Source organism: Trichoplusia ni, chromosome 3 (genome assembly GCF_003590095.1).
Source record: "Trichoplusia ni isolate ovarian cell line Hi5 chromosome 3, tn1, whole genome shotgun sequence".
Lineage (NCBI taxonomy): Eukaryota > Metazoa > Arthropoda > Insecta > Lepidoptera > Noctuidae > Trichoplusia > Trichoplusia ni.
The window spans coordinates 5,092,066-5,115,103 of NC_039480.1; the positions used below are offsets into that span (position 1 = coordinate 5,092,066).

Genomic DNA, 23,038 nt, shown 5'->3' on the forward strand with positions numbered 1-23,038 from the left:
GCGTGGTATAATACAGGTCACAAGACTGCATTTAATACCATCAGTGCATTTGTTCTTCAATACATCCGGCATCAGCTAAGTATGTGTTTTTATTATATTTATATCTGTTCAATAGCATTTTTATTGATAAACATACAATATGATTATTTATGGAAACAGCAAAATAATGTACATTGAAGCCTGTGATAATGCATAAAAAGTAAAAAGATATCTTTGTTGAGACGAAAAGGAAAAGGTGTTTTACATCTTAATCTGGGAGGCTGATCAATGTAATGTATTGACAAGTGGACAGTAAATAACAGTGGTCACCTTAACATTAGCCTTCCCGAAGTCTTGGAAAGATTATCTTTTTATTTTAAACGATGCGAGTCTTAAAAAATAATGTTTGATAGAAAAACAAACAATATTTTAAGAACGTTTTCTTTTTATAAAAGTATATAAGATCTATTTTACATCGGCCTGAAGTTACATGATAACATGACTCCATGTGTCATATCCACACCGCTTTGGTCGATGGTAGACTTTTATAAATTATCATTAGTACTGACCGTTTGTAATTTAATCGTAATATTTTTATAAGGACCACGTGTACAGTAGAAGTAAGTGATGTGACTTGTTTAAACAATACGATTTTAATACAAAATGGTGACTTGAAACTCTAGCCATGTGGAGACATAGAGACAGGTAAGAATGTCACTGAGAGCCAATAGGATCGGTTCAAGTGGCAAGTCAACGTTTTGTATGACGTAGTCCAGGAACAGCACCCGTCCGAATAGCACCGGCGCGAATAGCACCAAGCCTAGTCCACGAACAGCACCTATCAATATTTTTGGCAGGTGCTATTCGTGGATACAAATTTATTTTATTATTTGTGTCCACGAACAGCACCTACGGCTCGGCAGCCTAGTGCTGGGATGCATTTGTTTAACAGGACGTTATTAAATGAAAAATATCGATAAAATCACTAGAACGTTTATTAAGAACTCGGTCTAGGCGACATTTAAATATAAGAAAAAACAATAAAAAGTCTTATGATAATAATTACTAATCGCGATACTCTACTCTCATCACCTTTGATGTGAATAGACTGATTGTGATACATTAAAAATTAGAGTAGCGATACTCTACTCTCATCACCTTTGATGTGAATAGACTGATTGTGATACATTAAAAATTAAGAAAGTGTTACAGATTTATAATTTTGTAAGATTAGTAATTATTATCATAAGACTTTTTATTGTTTTTTCTTATATTTAAATGTCGCCTAGACCGAGTTCTTAATAAACGTTCTAGTGATTTTATCGATATTTTTCATTTAATAACGTCCTGTTAAACAAATGCATCCCAGCACTAGGCTGCCGAGCCGTAGGTGCTGTTCGTGGACACAAATAATAAAATAAATTTGTATCCACGAATAGCACCTGCCAAAAATATTGATAGGTGCTGTTCGTGGACTAGGCTCGGTGCTATTCGCGCCGGTGCTATTCGGACGGGTGCTGTTCCTGGACTACGTCTTTTGTATTAGACAAGTATGGATATCGCACAATTTAAATGTAAATATTTGATATAAAAAAAGGAGGAATCTATAAATATTAAACTGATATTATAAGAGAGATAATTTAATAACACGTTTTTTAAGCTTTATTGTTCTCGAATGTAAATAAAACCAGGATAATGTTATTATTGACTGTTGAAGCAAGGCTGTCGATCCGCGATGCGATACTTAAAATCTAGCAGCTCTTAAAGTAAGGTGTAGTTAGCGAAGACATACCCGCACTGTGCTAGATAATGTTGGCCTGTTGGTCTAGTGGTTGGTGACCCTGACTGCTATACCAAAGGTTGAGGGCTCGATTCATTCACCCAGGACAAATGTTTGTGTGATAAGCATGATCGTTTGTTCTGTGTTTAGGTGTAATTTATCTATATTATGTATGTATTTAGAAATATATTTAAGTATGTTTATCAATTGTCTAGTACTCATAATACGAGCTTTGCTCAGTTTGAGACTAGATGGCGTTGTTACTATATCGCTTCCGAAACGGCAACATCTTATGTAAGAGGTATCAGGTCTCCTAAGTTCTGTACTGTGAATAACTATCTCACATACACAGTGTTGAGGTGATGTGTCTGTCAGACTGTATCTGAGCTATATCGTATCGCCGACTTGCTTCAACAGCTGATAGCAGACCCGCAGCGAGTGATTATTTGTACAGCAGCGACCAATAAATAGTCAGTACTAATGTTACTTAACTATTACTCACAAATTAAACTTAATTAAATTGTTGTCTTTTATACTATGAGAAGAGTACAGGAGACAATGTGTATTGCTATCTCTCTCTTGTGCTATGGTTGATTGGACAATCTGGTGTCAAACTCTTTTCATATCTAGTAATAGAAGATAAAATTTGATTAAGTTTAGTTAGTTGTAATAAACTATTGTTGAATATTATTTTTAAGCGATCACTGGCGGTAAAAACACCAATATTATTGACAATTTATATTAATGACCTGTTTCTAAAGCTTCTCCAAGTTTGAAGCTATCTGTTTTGTAGTTTCTTGTAAATCGTTTCAGCAGTATAGTCATATTTTAGTATGTGTCGAGTTAATATGGATTGTCAATAAGCGTATGCATTTAATGTTAAACAATAGTCCTGATAGCGTGTCTGTAAAGTGAATGTGTGAAGAAAGCGAGTCAAGTAATCTCGAATATGAGAAATAAAATGATGAGACTCTATCCTTTGGTTTTATTTTGTATTCCCATCCTTAACATTCAGTAGTTGCCCTGGACTTGTGAGTTTACATATCTCTGAGCAATAACTTCGAATCGCTCAAATGTATTGAACTGACACAAAGTAACGTCACTTGTTGAATAGTTAGTGTAATTTTTTTAACCTTAAGGCAATCGCGAAATAAGTCAAGCTATTTTAAACAGCGCGGTTAGTGACAGTTCTTCTTTCAACCTTAGAGTAATCTCCAAATTAAACTCTGCCAGTGCAGTGGGATTGTCTAAAAGGGTCACCGTGGCCCCGGTACACGAAGGGAAAGGAAAGGTGGGACATGGTTGGAGGTTAGACAGTAGAAGGTTGACACTTCCTTCTGGTCAACCCAAAACGGAAGGAATCCTTAAATTATTTCGCATCCGGAACAAAGGGTAATTTCTTAAAGAAAAATAAGACAATCTATTTTAAACAGCGTTATTTACAGTCTTCGTGTAGTACATCAGGGTAATTTCCAAAGAAAGAAGAACTTTTCATTTTAAAAACAGTTTATTTCTTTCATTCCCCGGGCCATACAACACTTTCTATCCAATCGACATAGCTTGATATCCTCGTGTAGACGGCTGGGCGGCCACTTTCAGCGCACTTCTTACCAAATGACGTGACACCCACCACGTAGAATATACAGGAGTTGTCCTTGGATACCACTTGGAGGGGCGAGCCGGAATCACCCTGGGGAAGTGGAAGTTATGTTGATTTATTCAAACCTGTACGAAGTATTACGTGTCTAAAGGTGAAAAGTTGGTTTGATGGTTTGAACGCGTTAATCGCCAGAACTACGGGTCCAACATTCATTTCACAGTCACTCCTTATAAAACACTAGCACTTTGCTGCATCTGGTTAGACTGGAAGCCGACCCTTACATACTTGGGAAAAGGCAAGTCTGATAATGATAATTTTAAAGCTTCTATAGTCTCAACAATAAGGTTCTAGAGAAAAAGACCGCATTTCCACACGTCAATTAAGTTGCATTCGGACTGCACATTTGGTTTGCTATTTTATTGCAGTCGTGCTACTTGAATACAATCTGACTGCACGGATAGCGTTTAGTGATCGCGATAGTGGTTGTTTCGCGGGCTCGATCCCCGAATAGGACAAGCTTGTGTGAACCACTAATGCTTGTTCTAAATCTGGGTGTTTTGTACACGTGAGTTGAATGTTTGTAAAAGCCCCCCGCGACACAAGGATTAAACTCCTTACTGCGAGAGTCGTTTCTATTAAAGTAAAAGAAAAACAAGAATTTGCGGTTGGATCGCAGTTCAAATGCGGCCTGTCTTTAGCCTAACTCCGCTGAACATCCAAAGCCTTCATCCTGGTTCAAAGTAATTAATAGACTTTTCATATAAAACCTCATTATTCAGCTCACCTGACAGGTATCCCTGCCACCGCGTAGCTCTCCAGCGCACATTTGTGTCGGCTGAAAACCGCTAAAGTGTCTATTTCTGATATTTTTCAGCAAATCGTCGCAGTAGTCGTTCGGGAGTAGCGATAAGGACACCTTCTGTAGTTCTTTCGAAGTTTTTCGAGTGCCTGCCAATAGAAAAACAGTTTTAGCGTTATGTAATAGAGGAGTGTGGTTATTGGCAGTCGCTGGTATGGTATATACCGGAGGTCGTGGGTTCGATTTCCACTCAGGATAAATGTTTGTGTGATGAGCACGATCGTTTATTCTGTGTCTTGGTGTAATTTATCTATATAATGTATGTATTTAGAAATATATAAGTATGTTTATCAGTTGTCTAGTACTCATAATACAAGCTTTGCTTAGTTTGACACTAGATGGCACTTGGCATTGAAGTCGCAGGCACCAGCTACGCCTACTAATATTATAAACACGAGAGCTAGTATGTATGGATGTTTGTTCCTCTTTCACGCAAAACCCACTGAAGCATTCAGTCGAAACTCGGTACACAGATAGTTTATTAAATAACCTGGGGTCCAAGTCTTTTATTTACAATAGCCGATGAATTAATGGAAAAATTATGTAAAAGTAAGATTCTCTTCCTTGATTTTAATATTAAAATGTTAAAAAGCGCTCTTCATCCTCTCCTCTAAAAAACTAATTTTGCTGTGCCCGACAGGGTCCATAATTGTTTCTTTTAATTTTACCTACCAGCTTTGTACACATTATGGAATGCAATAAAGTTATTGATTGATTGAAATTGGATTAAATTGGTTCTATTCGTATAATTAAATTCGTTAGGGTCGGAACACTCACGGTCAATTCATAGGATTTCTAATTAATGTACCTATTGGCAAAATGCTTAAGAGAATAGCAATAGTTTCAAAATTTCAATTAGACCCTTCATTCATCGGACATTGTTGGTAGAATTGGGGCCCTGCATTAACACATAATCTAGTTTTATCCCGATGTTATAATCCCCCTGCATTAACACATAGGATAGTTTTCCCGATTCTATGATCCCGTGATATTATTTTCTATTTATCTACATATATCTACAGGCAAGAGTACTAATAAATAATAACTTACGGGTGTCAATGACTCCCCATCCAGTCGCTATGACCTTCTCATGCCCTCCGAAGTCAGGTTGCGTCCAGAGACAGGCGGGGCGCACTGCCGGACGAAAATCTACATCCGTAGCCAGTTCTAGGAGAGCTATGTCGTTGTATACCATCGGGGGATGGTATTCGGGGTGTCTGTGGATTGTGCGAATTGGGACCTGGGGATAAAGTTAGAAATATTATGATAACAAGGTAAAATTAAAAAAACTGACGGTAAAAAGTTACAGTCATACAATTTTTAATGGATGGAGCGATTTTTAACAAACATTTCTTAAAATATTAGCATGTATGATGTTACTAGCCGCCACTGCCATACATTTCATCATCTTAAGTTAATCTGATGAAGCGATTTTTATCAAATATGTCAAAGAAAATTCGCCCATAATTTACCTTTAATACAAAATAAATTAAATTGAAATCGATTACTCCGTTGATCCGGGCGTTATAGTGTCATAAACAGATAGACAATTCAAGCTTATAAACGTTGAAATCCAGTTCTCCTCACGATGTTATCTTTTACCGTTTGTCAGTAGTATCAGTCGCTTCTTGAGGTTGATCGATCGATGAGGAGTTGAAGTCCTCAAGAGACGACTAAGGTGATATCTTAGCCAGACTGGTTGTCAGACTGTCAAGCCTCTGACTACCCGTAACGACTATCAAAGATGTGCAAATAACAGCCGGCTGTCACAGCAAATAAAACTCGGAGAAACTCCTTATGACATAGATGGTCACCCATCCACAAACCGACCGTATAATGTGGACCTTAACCTGTGATCTATCAACTTGTGCAGTTGTAGCTTAGACATGGGCTTCGTAAGAATAAATTAAGACTGATTACCTATTTATTATCTCATAAATTACTCTTATTATATTCTAAAACGTTAAAAATGTTATTAATTTAGTTTTTAAATTATTTAATTAAAGAAAAACTTACGTCAACAGGATTAGCGCCATCCTTCACTGAGTTATCAATATTCTGATCTCCGAGTCGTACGATAACCGGCTCTGGGTTCTGTGCATTAGGGTCTCTTATGCAATGACCAGCTGTTACCACAAAACGAGGGCTGATAAGACTTCCTCCACAGCTAAACTTGTAGGTGCCGTCGAAATCTGCCCAGCCAATGGCCGCCTGGAAAAAGAAAAAGAAATTTCTATTACTGAACGCAGTTGTTCCCACGTTTTTATACACTCACTTTCTTGTTTGTTTGTCGTTCCGGTTGGATTTTTGTAACTCAATTTTGAGGCACTTCCCGATAAGCTAGCAGGATGAAATTTTCAGGGTAGCTTCAAACCCGATGACAATGCAATTTAGAACTATTAAAAACGGCTGGACCGATTTTATTAAAATTTGGGTTTTTCGATTTCTAATGCTATTAAAACTTTCGCTATTAAAAATTATGACAGTCATAGCTTAAAATAAAAAGTTTTCCAGGCACTTTTTCAAAACGTTACATTATTGACTGTAATTGCACGGTTCCAAAATTACAGTGTTTTGGAGAAGGACCGGCGAGAAACTCCACAGTTGCCGTTTTCGCTGTCCCAGCACACGTTGTTTGCCATGTAAAATTTAGGCGGTAATTGGGGGGGGATTGGGGCGCTCTAGGCTACATAATTATCCCAGTTTCCCCACGGAAACGGGAACCACCGCGCGCTGTAAACTGAAGTCCACGCGGACAGAGTCGCGGGCAACAGCCACTATTATAAAAACACGTACCATATGCGGAAATTCCCCGGTATTGGCATTCTGACCTCCGACAATCAGTTTGATGCCCGTGTAGTCACACTTAGCTGACGATATGGACAGTGTCTGCGGGTTCGGCAACAGCGGGATGTAGTCCACTTTCTGAGTCACTGCGCTACTGTACTCCTCGCATTCTAAAAAACAGAATAATTTATTAATAAGATATTGGACAAAAAATATCTTAAGTCCGTTAGACAGATTTAAAAAAAATAGTAGATATGTATTTTTCTTTTATCTCTTAAACAAAACCTGAAGGGACAGTGAAATAAAATCTCGTATGACGTCAGTTACAAGTACGTTTTTTACTGGCAAGTGACGTTACTTGTCTCCACCCCTATACATTGACTGCATGGATAGCGGATAAGGAACGCCACGCGTCGCGGGTTCAATCTTCGTGTAATACAAGCATTTGTGTGATCCACGAATGCTTGTCCTGAGTCTGGGTGTCTTTGTTACATCATAACTTCGGATTGAATGAACCTTTATAATTATGAATGTTTGGCTTGGCAAACTCAACCACACGGCTAGCCGTGCATTCTAGTACAAAGCCCCAGATAACCTAGTGCTTTTTGAAGACGGTTGACTATAAATGACTTCAATTCTAAAGATGCTACTCACTTCTCTCGCTGACTCTCCTGTTATCCGGTGAACTGCTCCAGACCGGACGAGTACTGAAAAAGTTAGTTAAATTTAATTACTATTTATACAAATTTTTAACCAGGTATCTACCAGACAACCTTTGGGTCAAATGGAATGACAGTTTTAATAGGAACAACAGTACAAAACGAAGCAATTAAGACTAGTAAAAAGAACTATGGCTATTTATAAACAATATACGAATACGTATGGAAATAATTCCTCTTTATTTATCAAATAATCTATGGTACTATATAAAGCTGAAGAGTTTGTTTGTTTGTTTAAACGCGCTTATTTAAGGAACTACTGGTTCGAATTGAAAAATTCTTTTTGTGTTTTATAGACCATTTATCAAGAAAGTTTTTAGGATATAATCATCACGCTGCGACTAATAGCAGCGAAGCTACAATAGAAATTGTGGAAAAAACAGGGCAGGTATAAATCATGACTTATATCATCTAACCACGCGGACGAAGTCGCGGGCAACAGCTAGTAAATAATATACGAATACATATAGAAATAATACCTCTTAATTTATTGAAATAATATTTGATAGTCTCGATCTAATTGATAATCGCTCATGATATCCGTTACTGAGCTATGATGCGTGGAGTGATGATATCTGTCTACACAGACACGTCAAACTTATGACACCATTATTTTTACGAGGGGGGCTTAAAAAGTATTTCTTGACACAAAAGACTACAAATGCAGAAGCAGAGTGGGGTACCAAGATAAACTTATTACGCTCAACGTGATGTTTCGATGCCCACGTAGGACAGGCATTTACTTACAATTTTTGTACATTGAAAATATACAATGGCGGACTTAATGCCTGAGGCATTCTCCACGAGTCAACCAAAGGGCGATGCTGAGATAACAAGAGGTAAGTGTACTTATAAACAAATCATAAACGTAGCCTTACATACTATCCTAATTATACATACAAACTGTGAATTATATAAAAGTACTTATTTACATAAGGAAAATAATTTTAATATATATTCATGTGATCCATGGCTGTTATTCCTACATCTCTGACAGTCGTTACAGGTAGTCAGAAGCTTGAAAAAGTCTGACAGCCAGTCTAACCAAGGGGTGTCGTGTTGCCCAGGTGGGTTAAGGAGGTCAGATAGGCAGTCGCTCCTTGTAAAATACTGGTACTTAGCTGAAACCAGTTGGACTGGTAGCCGACCCCAACATAGTTGGGAAAAGGCTAGGCCAATGATGTGATCCACGAATTTATCGCGTAAGACAAGCATTTGTGTGATCCACTGATCCATGAATGCTTGTCCTGAGTCTGGGTTTATCTTTGGCTTTTCAATTTAATAATTACTTACTCTCTATCCTTAGTATTGACTGTCTGTAGTATATTGGTGCCATCTCGACAACACACGAGTGCCGAACCGAAAGCTGTGTAGCTGCAGAATGTTGGGCGAATACCGTTCAATCTGGAAATATATTTTATAATTATGAATACTTGCATCTTGACTACCAATAATAGAGTATTTGGCAAAAAAATTGATTAAGTAGTCAGTAAGACAGATTTTCTAAAAAATAATTGTGTATATTTTCTTTTATCTCGCAAACAAAAAATAGGTACTAGATAGAGAGGCACAGTGAAACAAAATCTCGTGTGACGTCACTTACCAGTACGCTTTTTGCTAGCAAGTGATGTAACTAGCTCCCACTACCATACATTTCATCATATTAAGTGATTTGTTTTTTTGAAATCTGTCTACATTTATACTTACATACTTATTTTAATATCGAAATATTTGTAAAAGTCCAGGGGAGGTTTAAACGGTGATAAAATTAGGAAAAGTTGCAAAAAAAGCAATGTGTTTTTGTCTGCATTGTTATCATTGACTATACATAGGCGGTACGTAGTTCGCCGGGACAGCTAGTATCCCTACTAATATTATTAATGCGAAAGTAGCTCTGTCTGTCTGTCTGTTTGTTACGCTTTACGTCTAATCCACTGAACTGATTTTAATGAAATTTGGTACAGAGATAGAGTTGACCTCGAGAAAGAACATAGGATAGTTTTTATCCCGGACTTTTGAAGAGTTCTTATAACCGATATCGAAGCGGGCGAAGCCGCGGGCGAAAAGCTAGTATTTAATAATTTCCCGTGTAATTATATGGTAAGTGAAGAACAAACGGGGCATAGTATACGTAACATTGTCTAAATAACTTACTGGAAATCAGTTTTGGCTGATTGACACTTGTTTGCCTGCGTGCATATTCCTGCTGTGCCCGCATACTGATCTACGCAAGATTCCCCTTCTGTAAACACAATAAAAAAAGTATTAATAAAATTGTTTCCATGATACTTAATAATTAACTTATGCATGATCGTGTGACGTGCGCGTTTAAGTATTCCACGATAACTTGAAGTGCATTTAGAACGGTATCCTCAAGCGTACGTTTCGGTGTCCTATGACTAGTTTCGGACCAGACCGTCCTTATTCATGAGTTGGTCGAATAAGTCGAACTGAACGACCGTCAGTGGTGAGTGGGTCCGAAACTAGTCGGGCGATTGCGAAGAATTAAATACGCGATGAGCAAAATGTGCAGATGAGCATGTACTTAATGGTCGATAAACCATTGAAAATACATAATTACATCCCGATTCAGAACAAATGATCGTGCTTAACTCACAAACATTTGCTTTGGGTGGGAATCGAACCCACGACTGCCGGGTTATAGTTATAGCAGTCTGGATCACTAACCACGAGATTAACAGATCAACAGGCCAGACAGTTGCACATGATAAATAACAATTCTTGTACCTAGGTATATTTACTTTACATATATTTTAATATATTTATACTAGCTGTTGCCCGCGACTTCGTCCTCGTGGTTAGAAGAAATTGCGACTATAACTTGAGATTTAAACTATCCTATCTCTCAAGTTGGATCGAACTGCACATGGTGTGCGAATTTTATTATAATCGGTTAAGTGGTTTAGGAGTCCATTGAGGACAAACATTGTGACACGAGATTTATGTATATTACGATTCTGTATATTTCTGATTACTTCACAAATGCTAAGAATTCTATGACTAATTGTTTATATTCTTTGGATTCTTAACGGATATATCGTGACGGCCTTGGCCTATGTATGAGGTGCAGGGTCGATCCCAACGCAGGTTAAGTACCAATGTGACTTTCCAATGTTATATGTACTTTTTTAATTATTCTAAGACACCACTGACAAACGGTGAAGGACAACATCGTGAGGAAACCTGGATTACAAATATTGGAATCTGAAATCGCCCGCAGTGAGCTAGCGGGGTGATCTATGCTCAAACCTTCTCTATAGGGGAAGAGGCCTGTGCCCAGCAGTGGGACGTATATATATATAAGATGCTTTTATATGTTTTGCGTAATCCGGAGATCGTGAGTTCGATCTTCCGGGCAAGCATCAGGTTGATCCACAAATGCTTGTCCTGAGTTGGGTGTCTTTGTGCATGTGAATTGTATGTTTGTGAATCCAACTGCGAATATCGTCTTATGTTGGGGTCGGCCTCCAGTCTAACCGGATGTAATTAAGTAGGCACCACTGTTTTATAAGGAGCGACTGCCTATCTGACCTCCTCAACCCAGTTACCTGGGCACCACCATACCCCTTAATCACACTGTTTGTCAGACTTCCAAGCTTCTGACTATCCGTAACCACTGTCAAAGATGTATGAATAACAGCCTACAATTTAACGTGCCTTCCGAAACACGGAGTAACTCGTTTTGACAAAGGTCACCCATAAACAGAGCTACCGTGTCAAAGGTAACTTAACCTGTGATCGATCAACTTGAGCAGTTATAGCTTAGCCACGAGCTCCTAAACTGACACACGACGTTATTCAAAGTTTTATAACACCTCAATCCGACGCAATTGGAATGTATAAGGCAACAAAATCAGGTAAATACCCCTAAAGAATGACGAACACAAATAAATATGCAAATATTAAATAATGACGTGTCTGTATATTCATCTTTAATACCGGTCACGTGCAAGTCGGACTCGCGGTTATGAAGGTTCCGTGCAAATAGGCTAAAAAAAACAAATCTTAAATAAAAAAGGGAAAGGAAGGAACATTGGTGGGTTTCAGTAAGTAAGCATCTGATAATCATATCTACAATTTCAAGTTTTTTTTATCATTCACCCAACGCCATCTAGTCTCAAACTAAGCAAAGCTTGTATTATGAGTACTAGACAACTGATAAACATACTTATATATTTCTAAATACATACATAATATAGATAAATTACACCCAGACACATAACAAATGATCGTGCTCATCACACAAACATTTGTCCTCGGTGGGAATAGAACTCACGACCTCCGGTACAGCAGTCAGGGTCACTAACCACTAGACCAACAGTGCAGTCAAAAACTCAAGTTTTAAGACAGGAAAATATATTTTATGAATCAGAGGAAAACAAATACAAAGGGTTTCATTTATTCTTAGAAGATAATGAAGGGGAATCACCAAAATACGTTCTGTTATAACCTAATAAAGTCGTAAACGATGATAGCAAGATACCAGGATTCTAATTCTGCTATTTACAATCGCCGATGTATGAAAGGAAATTGGATTAAATTGTACACTATTCGTATTATATTCAGCATTTTGCCAACAAACTAATTTGAAATACAGTGCGGGGCGGAACTCTCATCGACAATAGGGATGCTGACATTTTTTTTTTGCAGTGTCCTTCTTGTAGATTTTTGTATAATAATGGATACGTATTTTTTAATTTGTCCCGCAAACATAAATTGACCATATTACAGTGAATGAAACTTACGCGTGACGTCACGATTGAGTACAAATTTTACTCTATTGTTACGTCGCGAGCCCCCTCTCCTAAACTTTAAAGCAGTTAATCTTTGTCAATTCTAGTTTTTCTGAAAAAGGAAAAAATACGTGTCTCATACTTTTCAATTATCTAACTGACGGACTCATGATTTTTTTTCTTTTTATACCCAGTCATCATTTCTATTATAAATAGTGGAATGGGATCCCTGGGTTGAGGAGGTCAGATAGGCAGTCGCTCCTTGTAAAACACTGGTACTTAGCTGCATCCGATTAGACTGGAAGCCGACCTCAACATAATTGGGAAAAGGCTACATTGATTATAATAAATCGAATTTCGTCTCGTCTTTTCGATGACCTTATGTATCTTGTAGATCCTATATCTCACCTCTTTGCCCGTTGCTTTGCGCCACAAAAAGAATTGTCACGATAATAATTCGCAACATGGCGGCGGATTTGACAGCTTGTTAATCAATTCGCCATCTTGGTTTTTACTGAGGACAAAAAATTAGGTATTAGTTTATTTTTTAATATTCTATAGGTACTCTATTTGTTGTACAGTCAATCAATGGGCGTCTTTGTGCACATTCAAGTCACATACTTCAGTGTTCGTGAAACCCCGCGATACAAGGATAAAAATCCATAGTGCGGGAGTCGTTTAAAAATAACAGCTAAAGTTGATAATCATAATCAGATATTCAATACTAATGAGTCCGCTTTAGAACTGCCTTTTTTTCGGTTGTACTAGGCTATCTCCAACTTTGGTTCACATACTTTTGAATAGGGATGATGACGGGTATAAAAAGGAAAAATCTCATTAGTCCCTCAGTTAGATAATTGAAAAGTATGAGACACGTATTTTTTACTTTTTCAGAAAAACTAGAATTGACAAAGATTAACTGCTTTTAAGTTTAGGAGAGAGGGCTTGTGACGTAACGATAGAGTAAAATTTATACTCAATGGTGACGTCACGCGTAAGTTTCATTCACTGTAATTTGGTCAATTTATGTTTGCGTGACAAATAAAAAAATACGTAGTCATTATTATACAAAAAACTAGAAGACGGACGTTGCAAAAAAAAATGTCATCATCCCTATTGCTTCGAAGCCCGCAAACTCCGTTCATATGTTTTGAATTTCTAATTTTACCGTTGACTGTGCTTTAAAATAGTAAAATCGATTGATTTTTATTTCGGCTTCCAGGCTCACTGACAGCTGAACACCAGTATGTAACAGAGCGACTGTCTATCTGACAACACAACACATGTTACTGGGTAACACAATATCACATAGTAACGCTTTAGATACCCAGATATAGTTTTAGATTACATTAAGCATTACCGGTATTTTGACATGTTTGAATATTAAGAACTGATTTACATGCACATATTTTGCACCCGTATAAAAACTAATTATATGCATATAGTCCGAAAGGTACCTACTTATAAATGCTCCTTTGATTTGGTAATAAAAAGGTCATTTGGTCATTTTTAGTCGGGCTTGCGACTACACAGGGTAAAGAGAAACAAAATCGATTGACAAGTCAATTTATGGTTATCTAACCTCAAAATTTGGGTGACTTCAGAAATATCATCATTGGCCTAGCCTTTTCCCAACTATTTTGCGGTCGGCTTTCAGTCTAAACGGTTTCAGCTAAGTACCAGTGTTTTACAAGGAGCGACTGCCTATCTGACCTCCTCAACCCAGTTACCTGGGCAACTCGATACCCCTTGGTTAGACTGGTTGTCAGACTTTTTTCAAGCTTTTGACTACCTGTAACGACAGTCAAAGATGTATGAATAACAGCCGGGACCCACAATTTAACGTGCCTTTCGAAACACGGAGGAACTCGTTATGACAAAGATGGTCATCCATCTACAGACCAACCGCGTCAAGCATAGCTTAAACTGTGATCGATTCACTTATGCGGTTATAGCTTAGCCACGAGCTCCTCCATATTAAATTATCTGTCACCTAACTGATTTGTTTTTCTTTCTAGTTGTAACCTAACCCTCAGAGTCGCATCAACAAATTGATGACTGTATCAAGCGTTATTTAACCTCAAATTATTATTTTTTATCTTATTTGTAATTGTAGTGGCGAAAAAAATGCACCATCTGAAAAAAAATCAATTGTCTAGCTAACAAGGCTTATTAGATACAGCTTGGTGACAGACCGACGAACAAAAAAGGGATTCTCAGTAAGTAAATATGTCCGCTTTTTACCCACTGAATTTAGAAACCCTTAACATAAATAAACAACAACGTTTAGGAAATGAAAAACTTAGTAAAGTATGCGAACAAAGACTTTTGATTAAGAACTTTTTGTATCATAGTTTATACCAAACAGGTTCCATATGTTTTTATAAAAACTAGTCTGTCAATTTAGTCCTTTTGACCGTATTTAAATGAGCCATTGTATGTATAGACAACGTAACAAATACACCGTGATTTTTTAGTCGTCTTACAAAAGCAGTCCAGTTCATGTATCCAATGACTAGAACACGTTCATGATAAAAAATAGGTATTTATGAGATTTGAAAAAAATTAAATGCAATTTTTATTCAATATTATGATCTAATTCATAGTTTTTTAGAAACACAGCTCTGATGCGAGCGCGGTCCGAGCCTTGTAACAATGGTGAGGGGCGCGGGCGGCGGCGTTTTTATCATTTTTAAGAGTATATTTCAGATTTCTCTTGTTTAATTTTTCTTCGTACTTATTATCTTAATTGATGATAAAAAAATAATAATCGCGCCTAAGGGTATTTTACGTCGGATACATGAACTGGGCTGCTTTTGTAAGACAACTAAAAAATCACCGTGTATAGTATAGTAAGCCAAGTACAACAGCGACCCAATTCCGCTATTTAAGTATTTTTTTTCTCATAAACATTTTGTTGATAAACAATCTTACTAAGGCAAACAGCAAAGGAGGGCTATCTTTAATTTCGTTTATCTAGCTATCTATGTCCCACTGCTGGGCAATGGCCTCTCTAAAATCCTTCCACGCAGTGTCCTGAGCTACCCGAAACCAGGGCCCCGATTCTGCTATTTACAATGGCCGATGAATGATTGGCAATTGGATTAAATTTGAAATTATTCCTATTCTCTTAAGCATTTTGCCAGTACAATAATTGGAAGTGAATTGTATTGATCTTAAGTGTACCGCCCCATACTGAATTTACAATTATTGTGTAGAAAAAATGCTTAAGGCAAGGCTGATCTTTCGTAAAAAGCTTGAAGAAAGCGTGCAGATGAAACAGCTTTTCGTCGGCACAGAGAATTTATATCTGCATAAAATAGTTAGTAATCTACATGATACGTAATTTGGTTTAGCCATAATTTTTCTATTGGCATCACTTTACAAGTAAAATTATCCCCAAATCACCTCCAATTCGTGGAGATTATACCATTTTACTGCTTTATTTTTAATAAAAGAACATTAGAAAAAAATCTACTGCTTTGCAATACATAGGAAAATGATTTGGTTTGGTTACTTTTTAAATATATGTCTGATTTCTAAAATAACTAGTTAAAAATGCGTCCCGTATAAATACTGCATCTATATCAAACCCGCACTCGAACTCAAACTCAAACTCGCAACCTTCAGCATGTTCGGCGACCGCCGCTCAACGAAGTCTGCAGTCGCCGAACATGCTGAAGGTTCCAGCCATTATATTAGATTTGACCAACCACAGATCCTCGCTAAAGAATCCAAATTCCTACCTAGGATGTTTCGCGAGGCTATTGAAATTAAAAAACACCCTAATTTCAATAGAGAAGATGGCTGGAAGATATCACCTACTTGGGATCCAATAATAAATAAACTCAAGGCCAAACCCAAGAGCAGCGCTGCAAGACATCAAGACACAGTGAGCTCATACTGCGTAGGTCGGACCACAAATAATTAATTAAAATATGAAGGTAGAACGAGCAACATCTCCTGTCAAGACGAACGCCATCTCAGTCTGTCCGTGACCATGATACCTGCAAAGGTTTCGAAACGTCGGGAACTAAAATCTAAAATTAAACCGCGATAAAATCCGTAAAAGTAGTTTCATTTCAATGTCTAACATTCGCGTAAACCTAAGAAACCACTATGAATTTCGTTATTTCAAGGGCTGTGTATAACTAGTTGAGCTGGTTTTGGACTAAGGTAAACTATGGATGGGAGAAGAAAACTCAAGTGAAGAGTTCACACTGAGCACATTATGTACTTTCACATTATACTTTCCATTTCTAGACGAACTCGTGATGAAAAAAGCCAAAAAGAATTTGCAAACTGGTTTGGATGCTAATATATAAGTAATAATAATCATTTACATGAACTTCCGTAAGAATGATTCATAATTAAATGACGCAACGGTTAACTGTCGCGTATTGTATCGGTGTATTTTTCGAATCGCGTCAGCTCATGATTAAGGACTCCGGTACGGTCCGAAATTAGTCGGGCGATCCCGATAAATACGCCTAAGTAAACCCTTGCATCATTTAGCGCCTGTTTCACAAGCTGCTATCTGGCAGATAAATTGAAAAAATATACATTCTTTGTATGAAAGAATCCATCAAGTAAGTCATTCATGGAATTGCTCTCCGCCGGTATGTTATTGAAACATGAGTAAGGAGAAAAGGATAGATATACCTATTGTTTGTAGCAGGAATTGGAGACAGATAGTGTAAGGCGCGAAATTAAATATAATGATTTTAGAAGGTCATTTGACTAATTCGCGTGCGTGAGCAAATGAGGCTGTCTGTAAAAAAGGGACAATTCATGACGGGCGATTCTGGCGGGAGCATTGGAAAATACGTCTACGCTTGATGTACGGTTTAAAGATTTAAGAAAGTGTGGTAGCCGAATTTTGTTGTACATATTGTCGACAAAGGAATTTTATTAAAATAGAATATTGAAAACGGCCGATGCCGTTAAACACTCAAATATATTGAACTGACAACTCAAAGTCACGTCACTTGTCGAAAATGAATGTCATTCTTATACATTTGAAGTTTTCTATTCCAATGCGATGTAACACTGTGTAGACCTTTATTTCATGCATTTTTCTTTATGTCAAGCGTGCAAGTAGGGTTTAAACCAATGATAAATAAGAAAACAAATCTTAGGAACCCGTTTTGACTCACGCCCGCATATTTTTTTAAACTGGTAACACTTTTATACTGAGAAACGGATTATTCTTTGTATAATAAAACAATTTGTATTATGATTTGACACGTTTTGTCATTTTTTTTTTGTTTTGGCCACGTTTTTTTCTTATCATCTTTATTATTCCAAGAATCTTATACATTTAGTAATACAATATATTACACAGCTGAACAGAGGCCTCCTTCCATAATGTTGATTAATATTTTAAAGAGGTAAAGTTGTGCCAGTTTACGAAATAATCTCAGGAACTACTGAACCGATTTCGACAATACTTTTAGCAATAGAAAGCTACGTTATTTGAGAGGCAATAGGATAGTAGGCACAGGTAAACAAAAATAAATAAATACAAAATAATTTTCTGTAAAGAAATTCTATGAATAATTCGATAATTGTATATCATTCTGGAATGTTTAACCGGGCTTCTCGTGATCAACAATATTTTATTTCTCCTTTGCGATCGATAGTATTACTATGTGATACCGTGTTACCCAGTAACATAATATGTTGTGTTTTAAGATAGACAGTCGCTCCGTAACATATTGGGCCCCGATTCTGCTATTTACAATTGCCGATGAATTAATGGAAATGAGATTAAAATTTGACAATATACGTTTTTCCTGAGTATATTGCCACAAGTAATGGTCAGGGCCGGATTAACCATCTCGGGGCCCCTAGGCACAGTTCGTTTCGGGCCCTCCTTTTTCATACAACAGCTACGCAATTTTGGATTTTTTTAAATCCCCGTTTTTTCTTTTCATTTTTCAATCGGGACTTCTGAGCCCCTGGTCATCGTTGACCCCTAGGCACTGGCCTAAAGTGCCTTATGGATAATATAGCACTGGTAATGGTCCTGGTGTTCATGTCCGTGGAATGGAAGCAGATACCAAAATAGCTCGGGAAAAGATGGGGCAACCAAAAGAAGACAAAAATTTAATCGAATCAGATTAATAATATACGTAAATCATAAACTTATTCAGGATTGCCATAGATACCACTTAATATGGAAGCGATCGAATTCTTAAAGTTATTAGTAAATATATTTAAGAAAGTAGGTAGGTAAGTATGAGGAGGAGGAGCTCGTGGCTAAGCTATAACCGCATAAGTGATTCGATCACAGGTTAAGCCACGCTTGACGCGGCTAGTCCGTAGATGGGTGACCATCTTTGTCATAACGTGGTCCTCCGTATTTCGGAAGGCACGTTAAAGAATTCGTTACAGGTAGTCAGAAGCTTGAAAGTCTGACAACCAGTCTAACTAAGGGAGTATCGTGTTGGCTATAACTGTTGAGGAGGTCAGATAGGCAGTCGCTCCTTGTAAAACACAGGTACTCAGCTGAAACCGGTTGGACTGGTAGCCGACCCCAACATAGCTGGGAAAAGGCTAGGACGATGATGAGGTAGGTAAGTATGAAGAATCTTTTAAAACAGTTCCTCATTTTCAGAAACCAAAATGTTAACTCTATTTTGTAAATCGACTTTAAAGAGGAAGAGGTTTTCAATTCGACTGTATTTTGTTTTGTTCTAATTTGTTACCTCAGAACTTCGGAGTAGATTAGTCGATTTCGTTGATTCTTTCATTTAACGTGGAATAACTGTCATTTGGACCATTAAAAATTTCAGCAAGAATGGTTCAGAATTTATTACTTGAAGTTGGTTGTATGGTTTTGTTGTTCAAACAATATCACAAATGTTTGTCTATACCAATAACCAGTGCCGGCGTTAGGGGGGGCGTGATGGGGCGATGGCCCAGGGCGACAAATTCTGGGGGGCGCCAAGGTCTGAAGTTGGAGTCTCTTGCCTCTCCTGGCGCAAACCCTCAGAACTGTGCTCTACGCTAGAGGTGGAATACTTCCACCGCCAAGCGTAACGCTAAAGGAAAGATGAAATTCTTAATATAATTTTACTTGGGAGTGGGCGCCACAATATTTTCGCCCGGGGTGTCAGTGGCCGTTACGCCGGCACTGCCAATAACTCAGGTATCACACATTGCATCTTAGCATCTAGCTAAATCTAGCTAATCTTAGCATCGTTTATAAACAGCAATGATCTATATTGCTAACTTAGTATTCCATATCTGAAACTATTTTTTAATTCTCGTTTTTGATTTTTGTTTTATCTTCTCTGATTGATATATATTAATACAAAAAGATCGGTATGTTTGTGCTTAAAAGTTTAAACAATTCAAATGATTTTAATATTTGTACTTTATATCTTAATCATTACGGGGCGAAACAATTATGTGCTGTCAATGAATTTCCAATAATTGTGTTGAAAAAGCTTAGGAGAATACGACTAGTGTCAAATTTAATGAAATGTCCATTCATCCATCGTTTATATTGTGAACTAGCTGTTGCCCGCGACTTCGTCCGCGTGGTTAGAAGATATAAGTTATAATTTATACCTGCCTTCTATCAGTTCTATCTATCTATCTGCCTTCTATCTATCTTGTAGGATTCAGTCATCGTTTGTAATATAAGCGCAAAAAATGTGTTTTTTACGACCTCACATTAGAATGTGTTATTCTGATGTATAAGCTATATTGTGGTAAAGTTTCATTCAAATCCATTCAGTAGTTTTACGTGGAAGAGTAACAAACATCCATACATCCATACTTACAAACTTTCGCCTTTATAATAGTAGTAGGATAGTATAATTTGGGCTCTGGTTATACTATATTTAAACTTGGTTTGCCTATTACTAAACATTTTTTGTATAATAAACAAAACGATTAAATTTAACACTCAATAAATCTTGTAGCAGAAGATACCTTAAGATTAAAATACAAATACTTTTAAAACACATTATTTTTTATAAAAGTAAATTCACTAACATTTCGACCCCTTTCTAACTGTCATATTTACGAAAAACAAAGATGGTGGTTGACTTTGACAAGTAAAGTCAAGCTTTAAAATAAAATTAAAAACTTACATTATTATAAAATAACTCGCAATAACACTATACTTGTAACACGTCGCCTTTATAACGAGTTTAAAATAACACTGATGTAAAACCGGATCGCAAGGAGAATATTAATTGTTAAGCTCAGTGCAGAATGAGGATAAAAAATGAGATTTGCTATTTGTGAAATGTTGGCAAAGAGGTTATATTAAGAAGATTCCGCGGGCCTGCTACGAATCAAAAATGATCCCTCAGGAACTCATAATACAAGCTTTGCTTAATTTGAGACTAGATGGCGTTGAGGAGTTCGTGGCTAAGCTATAACCGTATAAGTGAATCGATCACAGGTTAAGCTACGATTGACGCGGTTGACGTCCGTAGATGGGTGACCATCTTTGTCATAACGTGTGTTTCCGAGTTTCGGAAAGCATTTCCCGGCTGTTATTCATACATCTTTGACAGTCGTTACAGGTAGTCAGAAGCTTGAAAACCAGTCTAACCAAGCGGTATCGTGTGGCCGAGGTAACTGGGTTGAGGAGGTCAGATAGGCAGTCGCTCCTTGTAAAACACTGGTACTTAGCTGAAACCGGTTGGACTGGTAGCCGACCCCAACATAGTTGGGAAAAGGCTAGGCCGATGATGATGGCGTTGTGTGAAAGTTGTGGAATATTATAAACATAATTACAAGTATTTTTAGGAACCAACTGTGTGGCTTAAGCCTTATTTTATTGTCATTCGAGTTGTGAATACGGGTTTTACTCATCCCAACATGTAAACAACGCAGTTATATTTTTTTTAATGACGTAGTACACAGGGCCGCCATCTTGTCAGAACTTTGAAGTTTTAATTTGAATTAAAAAAAACCAAACTTTGACAGCTTTGCCTTGATTTTAGATCATAAAAACCTGTTTTGTAACTTATATAAAATATTGCACTTGTTTTTTTGTGTATTCTAATCATATTTCTCTGTTCTATAGACGAACAGAGCTTTGTATATGTATTAAATAATAAGATCTGTATTTTGTGTTTATACATGATAAATTATTCAGATTTTTCATGTAAGCTGGTATAATATTACAAGAATGCCATCTTGCAAATGGCCATTTTGAATTGTGAATTAAAGGATTTCAAGATATTTAATTTAAAAATTCAAAAAATAGCGTTATATTTAACTTAATAGGTAAAAGAGTTATTAAAATAGCTCCCTAATCTATCATCGTAAAATAAATTGTTTCTAAATATAATTTATTTATTTATTTATCAAATAACATACACAACATAACAGTTTACACCAAATCGTTGGGCAGTCAGATAATACAATTACAACAGAAACTTAAACACTAAAAAAGGGGACAAAAGTCTACAAATTATAAAATTTACACATAAACAAGAATTAAACAAACACATAATTTCACAATGATATTTTTATGGTAAAATATTTTTACAATTCAACCCAAATATTTTGTTATCTTCAAAAGGCCCGTATAGAGTTAAAATTCTTAAAATATTGTTGTATTTGAAAACGGTTTTTCCCGTGAAAAGTATTTTCACTTCTATAAGGAAAATATGAGTAAATACAAGTTTTGTGCAACACTAATACATTAATTTAAAACGCCGGGTTTAGAAATGGTCAACCAAGAATCGTCGCAGAGTTGGCAGAGTGCAACGAATTCTATTAAGACAAGAAAAAAAACCTTTGTAATTTAGAGTGCAAAATTGATTGAGAAAAAATTGAGTCTAGAACGCAATTTTTTTTAAAGTTTATTAACCTTATATAGTAACTAACTACCGTCAAACAAGCCAACTTAGCCAATCAAGGTATCTTTGCCCCAAAAGCAATTTATAAACAAATCCTCTTACATAAGAATCAATTTTAGTTTTATGGTAACATTTATAATCAACTTTCCACCCAAATAATAAATATTGCCATAAAACTAAAATTGTTTCTTATATTAGAGGATTTGCTTATAAATTGCTTTTGGGGCATAAAATGGGGATAAAACCTATTTTCTGTGTACTTCTTGTATTCCTGTATACATTACCTTCTTAATGTATCAAGAATAATCCAGCCGCTTATTTAAACCGAGCGAAACATTGAATAAATTATGGAATGAAATAATTTATTTTGCAAATAGGATAGTCATCACTTTTAACAGTTTAAACATGTCATTTTTTTAAGCTAGCTGGAGTTAAGATTAAAAACTCAGGGTTCATCGCCTCTTTTAAAGTCCAGACAATGTGGTTTTCAATAATGAGTATAGTACAAATGCAGCGCTTTTCCTTGACTGGATATGCAAGAAGAAATTTTGATTTAATTTATTGAATAGTATACAAATAATATGTATATGCTTTTAAAAAGCATACCTACGCATTCTCACGCAGTGGGGCAAGGAAAGAAAATGCAAAAAGATATGATTCCGGCCAGGATCGAACTGGCGGCCTTCTGCGTGTAAAGCAGATGTGATAACCACTACACCACGGAACC

General features: G+C 36.7%; 1 protein-coding gene and 1 non-coding gene across 2 annotated transcripts; both read right to left on the bottom strand.

Moving 5' to 3' along the window:
• Nucleotides 1-3,245: 3,245 nt before the first annotated feature.
• Nucleotides 3,246-20,657, bottom strand: LOC113509013 (serine protease snake-like). The gene is made up of 10 exons (XM_026892246.1): nucleotides 20,584-20,657; nucleotides 12,887-12,992; nucleotides 9,879-9,966; nucleotides 9,018-9,128; nucleotides 7,660-7,712; nucleotides 7,015-7,175; nucleotides 6,235-6,429; nucleotides 5,269-5,458; nucleotides 4,144-4,307; nucleotides 3,246-3,449 (listed from the first exon to the last, which is right to left on the bottom strand). Exons 2-10 carry the CDS (start codon nucleotides 12,942-12,944, stop codon nucleotides 3,276-3,278), a joined length of 1,194 nt encoding a protein of 397 aa, XP_026748047.1. The 5' UTR covers nucleotides 12,945-12,992; nucleotides 20,584-20,657; the 3' UTR covers nucleotides 3,246-3,275.
• A 2,308-nt stretch (nucleotides 20,658-22,965) lies between these two features.
• Trnav-uac lies at nucleotides 22,966-23,038 on the bottom strand. Its single transcript has one exon. It is a non-coding gene; the product is annotated as a tRNA-Val (tRNA).

Bases quoted from the DNA above. Each gene is read 5' to 3' on its own strand.
- LOC113509013 (XM_026892246.1), bottom strand. From the start codon at position 12,944: ATGTTGCGAATTATTATCGTGACAATTCTTTTTGTGGCGCAAAGCAAC. The intron at 9,967-12,886 runs GTGAGATATAGG...TTGTGTTTACAG, and splicing joins GCAAAGCAACGGGCAAAGAG to AAGGGGAATCTTGCGTAGAT. The intron at 9,129-9,878 runs GTAAGTTATTTA...ATATATTTCCAG, and splicing joins TCAGCCAAAACTGATTTCCA to ATTGAACGGTATTCGCCCAA.